The following is a 16764-nucleotide window of genomic DNA, read 5'->3' on the forward strand; positions in this document are numbered from 1 at the left end:
AGCAGGCCATTTCTGAGGTTGCCCAAGGGCAGTTTCCATTCAACCCAAAATTCTGGAAATATTTCGGTTTAGTTTGGTCCAAGCAGAATATTTGAGACCAGTTTTGAAGGTGGTCCACTTTGACTGGTCTAGTTATCTCAGTTGGTCGGACCAAAATGTCCCTATCCCAAGTACAATTATTTTGTATCCTGCTTACAAGAACAATAACCATATATGCTGTGACTTGGGTCAGGTGTGTAACCCAAAATGTACCGTTCCGTTCAAAATTTCAAACCGGAATTTTTGTTTTAAAGTGAGGCTACAATCTTGGACAAAATAGACAAAAAAAATTTTGAATCCCACTCCCTCCAAATCAAGGATGGGGAAAAAGGTGTGTTTTGTCTCTCACACAGCTTCATCCTTGACTTGGGGGTGGGGGTTTACTGCATCATTTTATTCTGTCCAAGATTGTAGGTACAAAGTTATTGACATGATATTGATTTTTTACCTGCAGACAAATAAAACTCATCTTCACAAGAACAGTTTTGCACTTGAACTTGTTTAGAAAGTGAGAATTTTTGGAACTCAGCCTATTAGACCCAGTCAACAGGCAAACAAAAAGACTATAGTCAGCACTGCATGATCTTATTATTTTGTTTTGTAAAGGTGAGCAAAGCCTACTTACATTTCTTTTCATATCTCCCAACAACTTTGCGGCAGCTAACAATACAATGATACCAGTACCATCGTTTTCAACTCCTGGTGTTAAATCATGAAAAAATGAACTGGAATCCAGCTATATAAGGTAAAGGTATTGAGCACAGTTAAACACTATTCATATCAAGTTTTCTGATAATTATTGCTTGGTTTCAAAATTTCAATTTGAGCTTGAGTTTCCACAGTTCCAGACAAAGTATACAAAAATAACTTTGGCTTGAAAAGTTTAAAACCAAAACTTTAAATTCACTACAAAGTCACATCAAACATGATTGAGCTACCTTTAAGTGTTCTTATATAATGAATCATGTGGATGAAAGACTTTTTGCTAGCTTAGTGCTTTATGTTAAATAAATACCGTCGAACCTCCCGTAGGTGACCACCTAAAAAGCAAAGATTTAGAGGTTGTTTATGGGAGGTGGTCACTTACAAGAATTGAACCACAGGGGGTCTTTTCTGAGTATAGGTACCAAAAGATATATTTTATGAAGGAGAACTTATTGCATGCAATTTCCAAGTTACCATAATTAAGTTCTGTTATAACTAAAAGCTTTTTGTATTCTTTGATAATCAAAATATATATGCAACAAAGAGATCAGACTCTGCGGCGGAGGTCACCTCAGAGAGGTGGTCACAACAAGAGATTTCAACTGTGGAAAATTGAATGGGAAAATTTTGGAGTGTTAGATGGGTGGTCCCTTATGAGAGGTGATGATTACACAAGGAGGTTGGATTGTATTCAGGCTTATAACTATTGTACAGAGACAAAAAGCATTAATTTATAGCATTACCTTTGCAGCAACCATCACCACCTCCTTCTCAGCCAAAGGTTCTTTTATAGGGTACAGAGTTCCCCAGACATTCTGATCTCCTAGAGGCTGGCAAAACTCACCTACAATGTTAGTAGAAAGCAAAATTTAATATTAATCCCTAGCTATTCCAAAATAGGAAATTTCATTCAGCAAAACAGGTAAAAGGTAAAGAGTCCATATTCTGTTTTGGCAGCTCAAAATAGCCGTCTGACTAACAATCTGGAGGCTGATGGTGTGCTCATTTCCCCCCCTCCTCCCCCTACCCCATTTCCATCAGTGCTCTGTTTTAGGGGTATTTAAAGCTACTTAAAGCTACACAGAACAGAAAGAAGTCAAAAGACAGATGTGAGGTCAAACCTGAGAATCAAACTCAGGACCTCCCACACAGAAGATCGGCCGGGCTCGAGCCAACTGCGCTAATCCTTTCTTTCCACAGGCATTAAAGGCAGCACAGAAAGCTAGAATGTATACCTTTCATGAAAGCGAATAGAATACTCTTTCCACAAACAGATAATTCACCTTACTGAATCAAACAACACAATATTACCAGATCTTGTTGAAGACTTACTGTCTGTAGGGTTTGGCATTTTAGTTTTCCTTATACATGTTGGAGTATCTTTGGCAGCGTACATGAAATCTTTTAGCTCAACAGCACACAGTGGGTAATCAGGCTTTGCTTGGCTGTTGTGCTTCTGGTAACACTGTGGTCAAAACAATGAACAGCAACTGTTAAAACGATTAAATTCACATTATTGGTGTGACAATGAATTTAGCAGGAAAGTACTAAATTAGGACACTTCTCTTATGTCTCAGACAAGAGACAAGATGGTCACCTCAGAGCCATGCATTTCTGAGTTATTTAAAGACTCTGGGTATTAGTCCAGCCCTGGGAATCAAACCAGTGACTTTCCACTCTGCAGTCAAGCACTCTGCAGACTGAACTAATCCTGTTGCAGTTAATGACATGGATACATTAGAAAAACTATTAAAGAAGTAAAAAAAAGTACTTCTTGTCCTGCATCAATAAGCAAACATTATGGGATGCAACTTACACAGATTTTCTAGGTAGGCCTAAGTAGAAAGCCAATTTTGAGGTGACTGACACAAAGGATTAAGATTTTATAGGTGTTGGAATGTCTGCACAGTTATACAGGTATGTATGGGAAAATTGCTAGACAACAAGATGTGCAAGGTTGCAACTTGAAACCTACAAAGAATTGCCCTTTTAAGAGTAAATGGCAGTTACATTGAAAAATTCAATTATGAACATGAAATTTTTCCAAGTAATTATGCTGTGCTAGCATCCTTTAGACCAATATAAACCCAGATTCTGCAACTGAATTACTATACATTAGACTAAAAACAGATCACAGCAAGCTATTTTTACAGTTTCTAGCTTCTACCTCTACAAGATCTGTCACTTCTTTCTCGTCAGTGAGAGCAAACATTGGAATATCATAGTACTTAAAAGACATGCCAGTACCCTGCAAACAACAAAAACATAAACTGTGAACAAACAAACAAACAAACAAACAAAAAGTAAAGGAGCTAACACGTACAAATTACAAATTAGTAATGAGTAGTGGGTTGAAAAATAAGGTGTGGCCTAGTACAAAAAATATTTTTGTTTTGAACCAATTTTGGGGTATTCTGGACATAGCACCATTAAACACTTTTCAGCAGCACCTCTCAAAATTATTTGATCTATGAACATTAACAATATCCTAGAACAGGGTTAACAGAGCCTCACATCTTTTAAGCGAGCTCTCAAAACATACTTTTTTAAGATAGCTTTTTAATTGACTTATTCATTTATTTTCAAGTTTTTATTTTTATCTGTTTTTATTTTATTTTATTATTTTATTATTTTTTTTAACATAGAATTTAATCAACTTACATTTTTATGATAGCTTTTAATTTGACTTATTTATATCTTATCGTCTGTTATGTGCATATGACAAATTAATATTTCTATTGCTTACGCGCAATATAAGTTTTATATTTATAATTATTAATATTTATTACAAGTACACACCTTTGAGCTCCTCAAATTCCATGACTTTTCCATTTTTCCACAACTTAAGGTTTAGCACACACTTTCAAAAAATTTCAAAACTATTCTTGTTTTGGGGGATTTTTTTGCCTAACTCACTTCAACAGACACAAAATCTGTTGTCCGCCGAAATGTGTGTTGTTTTAACACTTTTTAAATACCTGCCTGTATCTTACTTTGTCTTTATTTTGACATTATTGTATTATAAACTAATCTACCAAACAAAAACTTATTTTTCTATGACTTTTAAGGACCAACAATATTATTAAATTCCTTGACTTTCCAGGCCTAGAAAATGAAATTCTTCAACTTCGTGACTCTCAAGGTTTTCTATGACCGATACAAACATTGTTGAATAATGATTTAAAAGTATAGTTCACAACATTTTGAGGTAACAATAGTATCGCAGTTCCACTCTTTTCATGGCCGTGACTTTTTTCTTCACAAATTTGAGAATACAAGAGATGAAATTTGATTGTCCTGATTCATCCTTATAATTCACTTGGTCTTCAGAGTTAACTCACACAACAATCTATTAATAGTAACCATTTTGACCATGAAGCAAAATTTTTGTTCAGAAATTTTAAACTGAAATATATTTTGTGAAATTATCATAGAAAAAAAGTCAAAAATTTGAACCCACAAAGACGAAAGACTTTTTGTTATTCAACTAAATTGCCAAGGGAAATTCAATATTGATTACTTACATCTTTGTTCCACTTTACTTTTCTGCAGTTTGCGTAATCCTTATCACCATTATATGCCCCTGAGAACAAAACAAATATAATTTGGGTGGTCTTTCTCATTACTCTTGAAAAAAATCACAGGGAAATTTTCACAGATGACAGTAAAAATATTATTGAGAAGTAGATATTGTGTAATGACACTGTCAAAGTGCATCAAGCTCTAACATTATAGCACATGTGCTACATGTATGCCTCACCCTGGTGACTACACACACAGGGGACCCATCCAGTGCAAACAAAAGAACCTACATAATACGCAGATCTGGACCTATCCTACTATGTCCTTGTGAACTGCCACAAAGATACACATTTCGTTTTTTCTTTCAGGGAAAGAAACTATTAACAAAAAAAACTATTACAAAAAAAAAATAGAGCAAACTGACAGCAAACTGAGTCCCTAAAAGCCGCAACACTGTCACTTACCAAAACGATTGTTGGGACAAGCATAATCAGGAGAGGAACCTACAAGACAACAAATATTACTATCATAATTTATCTATACACTCAGATATGTTCTATGAACACTGGAAAGAAATATAATACTCTTAGATCAATAACAGGATAAAAAGCTCACTTTGCATGTAGCAAGTTATTTTACATTACATATTAAGTCCAGGAATTAATTATTTTATTTTTATCTAACTGTCACATGTATAAATACTGAGGCCAAGTTAGTCTAAATTTGTATAGGTAATAGCATGATTTGTAGTGATATTTGACAAAAATACCACAAGTGATATTTCAAAATTGTTATACGTAATTTCACCAGCCGATAGCCTAGTGAAATTTGAGCCAATTTTGAAATATCACAAGTGGCATTTATGCCAAATATCACGTACAAAATATATTACAAATTATATAATCTTATACTACTACCCGAAAAATGTTTGTAATTTTCACATGTAGGTATTTCAAATTAAGCTGAAATACCACTGCTCTGAGCCAATCAAATTGCAGAAATTTCTCACGTAGTAGTATAACAACCAGTAACATACATGTAGCCTCGAAAAAGTGACGTAAGACAGATGAAATGGCAACAAATTTAGACAAAATGATGAAACTGTGACAGTAAGGGAGACAAGTGCAAATACAATAGTAAAGTATCACCATGGGCATGGCTTCTTCCACAATATGTGAAACAAAGGGTCTTGAATGGGGTTGGAGGTGGGAGCTCTCATATGAAACAGATAGGTATGCTCATCGAAAAACTAGAATAATGTTGTTAAACTCCTAAAGGAGAGCAACCTAGGTGAGGCTCAGACTATAATTTGACCTGAAAGTAGACCATACTCCAATACAGTATCACAACCCTGAGGATACCATGAGGGACAAAAATATTAGCAAAATTACATTATTTTTGAACACTTTAAATGAGACCAAAATCTGCAATTTCCACCCCTAAATGAGACAGCAAGTATCCCTGTCATTTGCATAAGGGAGTCCCTCCGCCCTGGGTTTTGAAATTCAGACTAAGGACTTACATACCCCCAACCCACCCCCACTCCACTATAAGAGGCTCTTTACACTGAAAAGGAGATTATGCAAAATACGAGAGGATTTTAAACAGCAGACATAACTTAAATGACTTAAATTGTTGAGGAATTTCAGTCAATTTATCATGTGGGTGTTTTGATACATGGCATCAAACATCCCCTATCCCCAATTATAAAATAACTTAGATAGTATTAGCACTCTGATTGGCTTAGAGGTGTGTTTGCACGAGAGAGTAATATAAACATTGTGATGTCACGATGTTTTGCTTTTCACCCTTTAATCACACAAGTACGAATTTGAAAAAGTTTTTGTGTTGAAGACTCAAACAACAGACTACACTTTATTTACCCATTCCCTCATCAACTGAGCCTTGGAAAATCTTTACAAAACATGCTGTGTCAATTTTTTTTTCTGCTTGAGCTGACATTTTAAGCGAGAAAACTCCTTATTTTGGAAAGCCTCTTTTTTTTGCAGAACAAGAACTGATTACGGGTGCAAGACTTTGAGCACAAGACTTCATGATTGGTAAAAATTTCTCTTTTAATCAGCGCCATAACAAAGAGTTTTGCGATTTTTCTTGGGAAAGTTAACGTATAATAAAAGCAATAGGAAACTTTTTTCCTGAATTTTGCGGATCTTAGCCTGACATACACACTTGAGGGGTTGGGAGAATTCTAGAATATGCAAACAGGGAAAACGTTTACAATTGCTTAAACATAATTCTATAGGAAAAACACCCCTTGCCGTCTGTAACCCTACACCTTACCCTTACAGTTCAGGGACTGATTGATACCCCACAGACCCAGCTACCCTTTCTTGTCTTCCATGTGAGAGGTGTCTTCAAGCACAACATTGTCCCATTAGTCACCTACAGACCCACGTATCCTACATGGCGACCCCCAAGGGATGTTTCTGGACTTCACTTCCCGTGATTGGCACATGTCAGATAACACATCCTGACATTTTACTTCATGCTCACAAAATAATAATAAAATTGATGTGCGTTACTTTGCCAAAACACCTTACTACATGGTACATTGACTAGATCAGGCTTCAAACCATGAATTAAAGTCTGAAGTTTTAAGACATCAATTACAAAGAAATGGTTAAAGAAGGTGTGCACCGTTTTCTGGAGTATATCTGTATTTTCCAGATGGGACAGCTATTGCCAGGGCTCCACTGATCTTTTTTTTGTCCTTCAGTCGTTTAAGAAGACGTCTGAAAAAAAAATTACCGGTATGAATAGAAGTGAGGTTCGTTTCAATGACTACATAGTTCTAATAAAACTTAAAAAAAATAATTTAACAATGAAATTTAATGCAGGAAACAACAACAGGTGCCATCTCGTGCTGTTGGCCAGCAGTACGTTTGGTCGTACAGGCAAAGTTAGCCTTGCTTGCATCAGCTCCATGTGCTTGGTACAGCATTCTGTGCCACTTTGTTTGTTTAGCCTTTCATTTGGATCTTGTGTTTACTTTTTTTTCCCACTGATCAGTTGATGTGATGGGTGTCTAGTCCTGTTAAAATGGGGATCCAGGGGGTGGGGGTACTTGGGTTAATGTTTGCAGGGTATGTGCCGCTGGCCTCTCAGAGCCCTACCCCATTATAGTCTATGTTTTGGCCAATTATAGACCCCATCTTAGTCGCTTTTTGGAAAATGTAATTTTCGCGATCCCAACTTAGTCACTTTCTATTTATGCATCTACCTTACCAATGTGGTTTCAGGTGGTGGAATGTAATGCGGTCAATGCGAACTTATTGTTAAATTTCATAAACAACAACTTTCTGATTTTTTTAACGGAGAATCTCTCCATTTTGAATCCCTACTTACCCCCAAAATCCGAAAATTTGCGACCCCATTCTAGTAAATCTATTGAAAATGCGACTCCATTATAGTCAATCCAGTCATGAAAATGCGACCCCATCCAGCGGCACATCCCTATTAGCCTCTTGTAAGGGAGTACCCCCCCCCCGCCCCCAGGGAGAATCATGGCTGAGATGTGCAGAATCACAACTCATCGGGACACACAACACCAAGGGGCTGGATGTGCCCAAGTGGAAGTCCCTGGATATACCAGGCATCCAGCTCTACTAAGCGACACAGTTGTTAATGATACTTACAAGTCAAAAAGGTCCGATCTGAACAATGGAATGTAAGGTGCATGAATTCCATTTTCTATGATCCAATCAACGTCCGTTTCATTTTCAATATAGTGAAGCACTCCAACATGGCCATACATACTAGCTGTAATTTAAGTAACGAATGAAAAACATAATAATATACGTCATGTAATATATTATAATAATTGTTAGCCTTGTGAACAATCAAAACAAAGCAATCATGGCGCAAACTCAAATCCTGACTCAATAAATTACCAGAAAAGCGTTTTGAATTTCCTTTTATTATATTGATAGTGATGAAATACCAGGATTTTTCCTTTTACCAAAAAATCATATCTTCATCGCGCGCAGTGAAGATACTGTTTTTATCTTTCACGTGTGAGGATATTGGTGTCGCCACGGTTACTAACATAACTTTTCTCTTTTTCATTAGAATTTTGACTTTTGGAACACAAAATGTAAGTATTATTGTCTTAATTTCTCCTTTATAACTTTATATCCCAGTTTCATAACATTTTTGTGACAGGCATTTTGCAATAGGTGACCACTTTAATCGCACTATTTTGCTGTTTCGAAAATGAATTTAAAAAAAGTTGTGTTTTATGTAGGAATTTCATCAGTATCTATAAAATAAACAGAACATTACATGGCGGCTTGGTGATACAAATTTTATCTTCTCGTGCTGAAAGTATCTCTCATTCGTTCGCTTCGCTCACTCGTGAGAGATACTTTCAGCACTCGAAGATAAAATTTGTATCCCCGCGCAGCCATGTAATATCCTGTATTCAACGTGTTTGACAAATCCACAACGGCTTTTTTAACAGGGCAATAATGGCGCAAACTCAAATCCTGACTCAATAAATTACCAGAAAAGCGTTTTGAATTTCCTTTCAACCTGTTTGACAAATCCACAACGGCTTTTTTAACAGGCTAATCATGGCACAAACTCAAATCCTGACTCAATGAATTACCAAAGAAGTGTTTTGAATTTCCTTCCAACCTGTTTGACAAATCCCCAAAGGCTTTTTTAACTGGCTAATCATGGCACAAACTCAAATCCTGACTCAATGAATTACCAGAAAGCATTTTGAATTTCCTTCCAACCTGTTTGACAAATCCACAATGGCTTTTTTTAACAGGCCAATCATGCAGTATACACAGTGTACTCAAATTCTGGTACACAGTTGGGGGCCCAGAACGACAATTTTGGTGCTGTTTCGCACACAGACTGAACTAGAGTTTAGTTTTGTCTCTGGCAGAGGCTAAGGACAAGCTGCTATTATTAAATTTTATCCTTTTATACCTTTATACATAAACCTAATTATCACACATTTCCATACCCCCTAAACAAAGGAAATTTTAACAACTTTACAAATTTGGTTACTATTAAGCCAAAGAAGAAGAATTTCTGAAAGAATTGACATCCATGATACAGTACAGAGAGAAGGTAGATGGAACAAGTGATCACAATATTATGGGTCATTTGATTGTAACAATTGCATGGTACTGCAAGCCAATTTCTTTAAGTTTCAATTTTCTTTACTTCTGCACAGCAAAAAGTATATAAATAATAGAGATTTGAAACATCTGTAGGTGTGTAAATGGAAACCCAAGGGGTTACAAAGAGACGTACCTCATCTCATATGAAAGTATTGCCATTAAAAGATATTATTCAGATTAATTTTAACGACTGAATATTCATGGCACAAACAAACAAATAAAAAACGCTACATTAGCTTAAGTCAAGGAGTAAACAAATAAGTAAAAAACAGAAAAATGATAAGTGATAACTATGCCTGAAGACTTTCTTAAGCTTAATAAGTTAGCAGCTTAAATCTTCTCAGTGTCTCCTAAAACTTTGAAGAAAAGGTTCAATGCTCATATTAAGAAGTATTTACTTTGAATAAATTAAGAGAATTTAAAGATGATTCATTGCAGTTGTAAGTGTAATCAAAATGGTGAAGAGTGAAATTGGGGAACAACTTCACATGCATTTTGTCCAATATCACGGGTGACAAATTATGCTCATAATCATTGTTTTTTTACTGGTTTATTGTATCGAGAACTCCAGACACTGAAAAGTTTAGTGCATAAAGTTTGGTTCAATTTCACAATGTTCTGAAATTTTCAACAAAATACCTGTTAGAATCCTTCTTGATGTGCTCTTTCATGTGTTTAGGTTAATTTAATGCACTGATATTTTCGTTCATAACATTTTAAAACCTTGACACCATTTTGGCACTGAAACATACAGAATGTTGCCATAGAAATTTTGTAATTTCATATGTAAAATATTATAAATTAATGTTGAAATTTCACGCCAAAGTTACAAAGAAATTTGTCACCCATGAGATTAGAGTTCATTACTACACTCTGTACTAAGAAGGCAGTGTAATCCAGGTTACTTACAGGTACAGCCAATTTGATGTGTAGCATTTGTTAGGATGACACAAGGTTTTATTCCATAAAGGTCTTGATAAATTTTCTGAGCAACCTTATCTCCTGCAACTGTTTAAAATAATTAATCAAACCATCATTATCATCAGATGACAATAAAAATATAAATATGTGTTATTAATCATACGTGAGGTAATAGTGAAGTAACAATAAATGTGCAATATAACAGTTGAACCTCCTGTAAGCAACCACCCAAAATCAGGGCTGTCAACCTCCCCTTCGCCCACTACACATCTTCAAATATTGAGAACTGATGGGGAAGGGGGATGATAGATGATGTCATAATGCATGGCAGATTACAACATTTGTGAAAAAAAAACATGCAAAAAAGATGTTTTTGGAATTGTAACATTTGACCTAACTGGTTTACTTCCCACCAATCACGTTATTGCTTACATTACAATGGCATACCGGAGTTTGTGAGAAAACGTTCAATGTTAACTGTGAAATAGCTCAAACAATGCAAAATATTTGAAATTTCATTGTTAGAAAGTCGAATCTACAAGAAATGGCGAACTTTGGTGATTATCCGGGAGATTTCAGACTCTAATCTGAAGACCGGGAGAGACAGTTCAAAATCCGGAGTCTCCCGGATTATCCGGGAGAGTTGACAGCCCTGGAAAATTTAAAAATTTGTTGATCACTTATGAGACTCGACAAACAAGAGGGTCTCTTCCGGGAAGAAGTTTCAACACATCTAATTTTTGGAAGATAATTTATTGCATGCAATTTCTAAGTTCAATACGTATCAGAATAGTTCCATGTTGTCTCCGAAAGTTGTTCTTGTACATTTTGCGGCGTACTACATAAAGCAAACAGAGAACACATCATGCATCAAGTGGTCGCTTGAAAGAGGTTAAAAACAATGGTAAATAATAAAACCAAAAGTGGCTTTAAGATAGACAAGTCGGGAGCAACTTCAGAATACCCGGCCACTCACGCCCTTTTTAAGTCTACTGCTCCCGTAGTCCGCGGTCCGTAGTCGGCTAGCAAGTCAATATGTATTAAACTCAGTGTTAAACTGAAGTGCTACCGCGGTCCACACTCCCGCAGTCGATCAATATGTATTAAACTCAGTGTTAAACTGAAGTGCTACCGCGGTCCGCACTCCAGCAGTCGATGAATAAGTATTAAACTCAGTGTTAAACTGAAGTGCTACCGCGGTCCACACTCCCGCAGTCGATCAATATGTATTAAACTCAGTGTTAAACTGAAGTGCTACCGCGGTCCGCACTCCCGCAGTCGATGAATAAGTATTAAACTCAGTGTTAAACTGAAGTGCTACCGCGGTCCGCACTCCCGCAGTCGATGAATAAGTATTAAACTCAGTGTTAAACTGAAGTGCTACCGCGGTCCACAGTCGCGCAGTCAATCAATAAGTAATGAGGTAAGCTCTAAACTAAATTGCTACCGCGGTCCGCAGTCCCGCGCTCGGTGACTAAGCAATGAGCTAAGCGCTGGGGGTCCGCAGTCCCGCACTCCGGGTGAATAAGCAATGAGCTAGGCGCTAGAATGAAGTGATACGGCGGTCTAAAGTCCCGCACTCGATGATTATCTAATGCTGCCGCGCAAAAAGTCCCGCTTTAAGATAAAGTAATGTAAACAAGCATTGCAACAAAGGTCATATTTTAATTTAATTTAATTGGTTTAAAAATGCAATGAAATACAAACATAGTAGAATATAAACTATATGTAGAATGTAAAAAAATGATTGCTACTTAATTTAACGGTAAAAGACACAAGGCAGAAGTATCGATTAGGAAAGGAAGCTGGTTCGAGAAGAGCAAGATGACCTTAGAAGAAATTTTGAAGTTGACATATTGGTGGTGCCAGGATCTTGATCAGGCGCAAATAAAACATGAAGTAGGCCTTGCTGAAAGCACTGGGGTGGATTGGGACAGCTTCTGTCGCGAAGTTTGCGAAATCACTCTACTGGAAAACAGTGACAAACTCGGCGGAAAAGGAAAAGTCGTACAGATCGACGAAAGTAAATTTGGCAAGAGGAAATACCACCGAGGTCATCACGTTGAAGGCCAGTGGGTCTTTGGGGGAATCGAGGAAGACAGCAGGAAATGTTTCCTGGTGGCAGTGGAAAAACGGGACGAACAAACACTACTGCCCATCATCCAAAAATGGATTGAACCTGGAACTATTATTGTTTCTGATTGCTGGAAAGCGTACTCGAAACTTGAGACACATGGTTATGAACACCGAACAGTTAATCACTCAGTAGAATTTGTGAACAAAGACGGTCACCATACCAATAAAATTGAAGGTCATTGGAGGCATGCAAAGTGTAAACTACCTAAGTTTGGCGTTCGAAAGCATCTTTTCTCAACATATTTGGCGGAATTTATTTGGAGGTACATGCACCGCGATGAAGACTTGTTTAGTGTATTTTTGAATGATGTAAAGAAAGTGTATGCCACCAGTACAACAAAGCGTTAACTTTTCAAAGCATGTTACAAAATATTCCAATAAGTGTGCAAGGAATATTCGTGTCTCGCTCAGGTGCGTTTGACTCACGTATCTTGGATGTATCAGACACTATGAGCGTCGTGAACATTATATATACCCGGAGTTGCTGTTATTAAAAATAATGTTTTGAAATAGATTTTATGATGTAACTAAGGCAAAGGAAATTGAATATATTTGTTGTTCATACGATTTGTGCACTCTGTTATTTGCGACTGAGTAAAAGAGAGGAGCAAGTGTAGCGTGTTTGTTTCGGCTCATGGATGAAAGAACGAGTTATGTTCACGTGTAGCGCGCTAGTTTTAGCTCATGCATAAAAGAACGAAGGTAGGGATTATTCATGTGTAGCGCGAGCAAATGAATAAGCAAGGTATACAGTTTAGTGGTTCGAGGACTCGGAGGCTCCTCGGTCGGCCTAACTATTTATAGAACGAGTATGGAATGTAATTTACGTACTCGACAGCTTGGTGGACAAGAACGGGAATAGACACATTTACTGAAATTGTCTTTCGCGCAACACACTTTAAGAACGTGTAATACATAAGTACAAAAGTTTTACTTCACTCATCAAGTTCATGTCACGTTTATTTTGCTTTTATTTCACTCATCAAGTTCAATTAACGTGTATTTTGCGATCATACATGTATGTAAATTATGTCGACTGCGGGACTGCGGTAGCAAGGATCAACAAGGTCAACACCAACGCGGTCAACACCAACGCGCACGATGCAAGCGGCATATTTCGTGATGTTTATATACAGATATTAGGTAAAGTATGTCGACTGCGGGACTGCGGTAGCAGGATTTGATGAATGATATTTCAGTGGCCGGGTATTCTGAAGTTTAGCCACAAGTCGAAAGCTAAACAAGTCAGTTGTCAAAATTTGCCAAAACCATGCACAATTTTGGCCTGGTTGAAGAAGACTTGATTACATTTAAAATTTCCGTTTTGGTGACATGAACTAAAACTATGCGATCTATACATTGTTGTAAATTAATAACCCACTCACCAGCGTGAAAAAGGACAAGACATAAGCTTACACAAATTGTCCAAACTGCCGGTTTGGTCGCCATATTGAAGGTCCTTATTTTCCCAAAAGGACTTTGGGTCGTGCATATTTTCTTCGAAGATCACTTCCGGTTCTTACAAACGAAAATTTCCGGTAATGCTCTAGTCCTCAGTCCTCTACCGTGGTCCCCGCCAAGATGGCGGTTGAGTCTGCAGCACAGGTCAGTATTGTTCTTTTCAAAGTTTTGTCATTCTCGTCGATGCTCTATCACAGTCGCCTCGTTATGTATAAAACATTGGGTGGCATTTAGCCTGCGAGCAAGCTCTCCTATTTGGGCAAGCGAAGCGAGCCTCGTGAGAACGCGCGAGCGAGGGGCCGAGGAAAGGAGAGCTTGCAACCATCTCTCATAAATTTTCATTTCCACCCCGGAAATCCCGGGACTCCGCAAAGCGTGAAAACTGTCACCGCAAACGTGCCGCATATTAGAAAAGTGACAACCGCCTGTCAAGTAAGTTTAGACAGCCGAGGGCGCGTAGAATTATTTATTTATAAATCGCTTTCGCAACAGCATCAAAGCAATGTTTTTAATCACTTATATGTTTTTTTTTTTCACGGGGACATCGAACTTCAACGTGTCAGCTCGGATAAGAACTCACTACTTTGATTCTCGTTTCGTTTGTGAAAAGTTGTCCATACTGCAGTGTAGAAGACTACTCCCCATCGCAATCACCAACAAAAACATCATATATTTGTCCGTCTGGAACTGGAGAATAGCGTTTTCCTGCACTTTGTTCTCTTAAGGTTTACTCCAGTTGCTTCCAACTCTTTCTCTTTTCCTTCTTTACGATCAAGCTACACAGCTACACTGTCAAGTACACGTTTCTGAATTTATCTACCCAGTAGAATTCAATCGGGCGAAGAAACCGATCCTGGAAGACTGCCCTTTAATCACTTCAGGAAATCACTCTTCACTTCAATCTCCCGGTTTTCAGAACTAAACAAGGCGCTTGACACAAATGAATACAACTGATGAGGGGTTTTCATTTTCCTTCCACAAGAACTAAAAACTCGGTCCGACTTATCCTCGGCACACAATATTCTCTTTGCGAGAATTACATCAAACGAGCCCGTCTACATTGAGGGCTGAAACAAGTTCTCGGTACCAATCTGATCCCCCTGAGAACCAAATTTGACACACCGACGAAGCGGGTGCCAGCTTGGCCTGTAATCAGTCAACTTTGATTTCCAGAACGTCATTTTTCAGCCAATGGTATTTCCCTTCGTCTGGGCGAAGTACAAATGAAAATTTGTAAGGGATGGTTGCAAGCTCTCCTTTCCTCTGCCCCTCGCGGCTTCGCCGCTCGCTCGCGCGTTCTCGCGAGACTCCTTTAACCCGCCCAAATAGGAGAGCTTGCTCGCAGGCTAGGTGGCATTTTTCTCGTACAGCCTTACACTCCGTCATATTCTGTTGTTTTCTTCAATTTGAGCCGATTGCCACCTTGTCACTAGTGTGATGGAAAACATTCAAGGAGACTGGTATCCCGGGGGGGCACTGCCATATATGGGCTATATAGGTATGTGCCGCTGTGAAGGGTATGGTTTTCAAGCAGTTTACTCTAGGATAGGGTATATAAATCAGAGTGTTTGGGTCTAGAAAAGGGTATCATTTTTCAGGAAAATGATCAGTTGGTTGAAGATTTTATCTAGACAAGGGAAACAGCTACTCTAAGATAGGGGGATTTGGGGAGTTTACTCTAGTATAGGGTAGCAAAATTCAGCTGAACTAGCTCTGTTATAGGTTAAGGGTTCCAGGGTCCCAGCAGCACATCCCCACCCAGAAATTCCTAAAGTACCACCCCCGGGACTGGTATCAGGTTTTAAATAGAATCTTGACGATCATATTTACTGTACTATTGGTTTCCAGCTCTTTGTACGATTAGGAGGGAAGCAGACATTAGATGGCTTGGATAAAAATCTCTTTGGTGATATTCCAGAGGGCATCCAGCCAGGAAGTGTTGTGGAATTTAGTGGCCAGGAGGGAAGTGGAAAGACAGAGATGCTTCTGCATTTAATTGCAAATTGTATTCTTCCCAAGACATGGAAGGATCTGGCACTGAATGGGCGTTCTATTGGAGTTGTGTTTGTGGACTCTGATTATCATTTTCAGTTACTGCGACTAGTCACAATTCTTGAGCATAGGATATTAAATGCCATACGGGAAACACAAGGAGTTTCCATGGCAACAGCAAATATCAACTGGAACAACTCAACCCACAGTGGTAATCAGCAATGTACTTCTGGCTATCCTGAAAAGTACAACGATTATGAAAACTTTATCAAAACTTGTCTCGGACACTTATTTATTGTGCATTGCAATAGTAGCCTTCAGATGTTAGCTACAATCTTATCCCTGAAAAATCTTTTATCCGCAAAACCAGAGGTTGGGGTCTTTATGATTGACAGTTTAAGTGCGTTTTACTGGGTTGATAGATATAATGGTGGAGAGAGTCTGGCCTCTCAAGAATCTAACCAACGAAAGATTGTTGATGCTTTAGCGAAGTACACACAGCAGTATCATGTAGTACTGATTGTCACAAAACAAACTATTTTTACATCATCTGAAAAGTCAATTCATAGAGACTACTTATGCCAGAGTTGGCAAAGACTGGTTAATTATCGCTATAAGTTTGACAGGAAAAAGACACATAATGGACTTGATTTGATGTTCTCAGTTTGCAGAACATATCCATCTGGCAACACTGTCAGACAATTTTGCATAAAGGAAAGTGGCATTGAGTTTGTAACCTAATTAATTTGCTTAAAGTTTTTGAAATGAAATTTTAATTCCAATAAATAAGCACAGCATATCCAGCTTGTTGTTTTCTGCCTGCCATAAATTT

The 16764-nt window shown here is 37.8% G+C and overlaps 2 protein-coding genes across 3 annotated transcripts in view; one reads left to right on the forward strand and one right to left on the reverse strand.

Moving 5' to 3' along the window:
* The window catches only part of LOC140951188 (nicastrin-like), a 27907-nt gene extending 13942 nt beyond the window's left edge, over positions 1-13965 (reverse strand). Inside the window, exons 1-10 of one of the 2 annotated variants that reach the window (XM_073400416.1) lie at positions 13865-13965; positions 10332-10430; positions 7923-8046; positions 6925-7019; positions 4731-4769; positions 4269-4327; positions 2912-2992; positions 2077-2209; positions 1488-1588; positions 665-775 (exon numbers count right to left, since the gene is read on the reverse strand). In XM_073400416.1, the coding sequence (XP_073256517.1) occupies positions 665-775; positions 1488-1588; positions 2077-2209; positions 2912-2992; positions 4269-4327; positions 4731-4769; positions 6925-7019; positions 7923-8046; positions 10332-10430; positions 13865-13928 (906 nt within the window). In that variant the 5' untranslated portion in view covers positions 13929-13965. Of the gene's footprint in view, positions 1-664; positions 776-1487; positions 1589-2055; positions 2210-2911; positions 2993-4268; positions 4328-4730; positions 4770-6924; positions 7020-7922; positions 8047-10331; positions 10431-13864 lie in introns of both variants that reach the window. The other variant, XM_073400415.1, reaches the window with a different exon arrangement.
* An 83-nt stretch (positions 13966-14048) lies between these two features.
* LOC140951190 (DNA repair protein XRCC2-like) lies at positions 14049-16725 on the forward strand. The gene is made up of 2 exons (XM_073400417.1): positions 14049-14084; positions 15789-16725. The coding sequence occupies exons 1-2, from the start codon at positions 14061-14063 to the stop codon at positions 16671-16673; spliced, it is 909 nt and encodes a 302-aa protein (XP_073256518.1). The 5' UTR covers positions 14049-14060; the 3' UTR covers positions 16674-16725.
* Positions 16726-16764: the final 39 nt, after the last annotated feature.

This window comes from Porites lutea, chromosome 10, assembly GCF_958299795.1.
Source record: "Porites lutea chromosome 10, jaPorLute2.1, whole genome shotgun sequence".
In the NCBI taxonomy this organism is placed as follows: Eukaryota; Metazoa; Cnidaria; class Anthozoa; order Scleractinia; family Poritidae; genus Porites; species Porites lutea.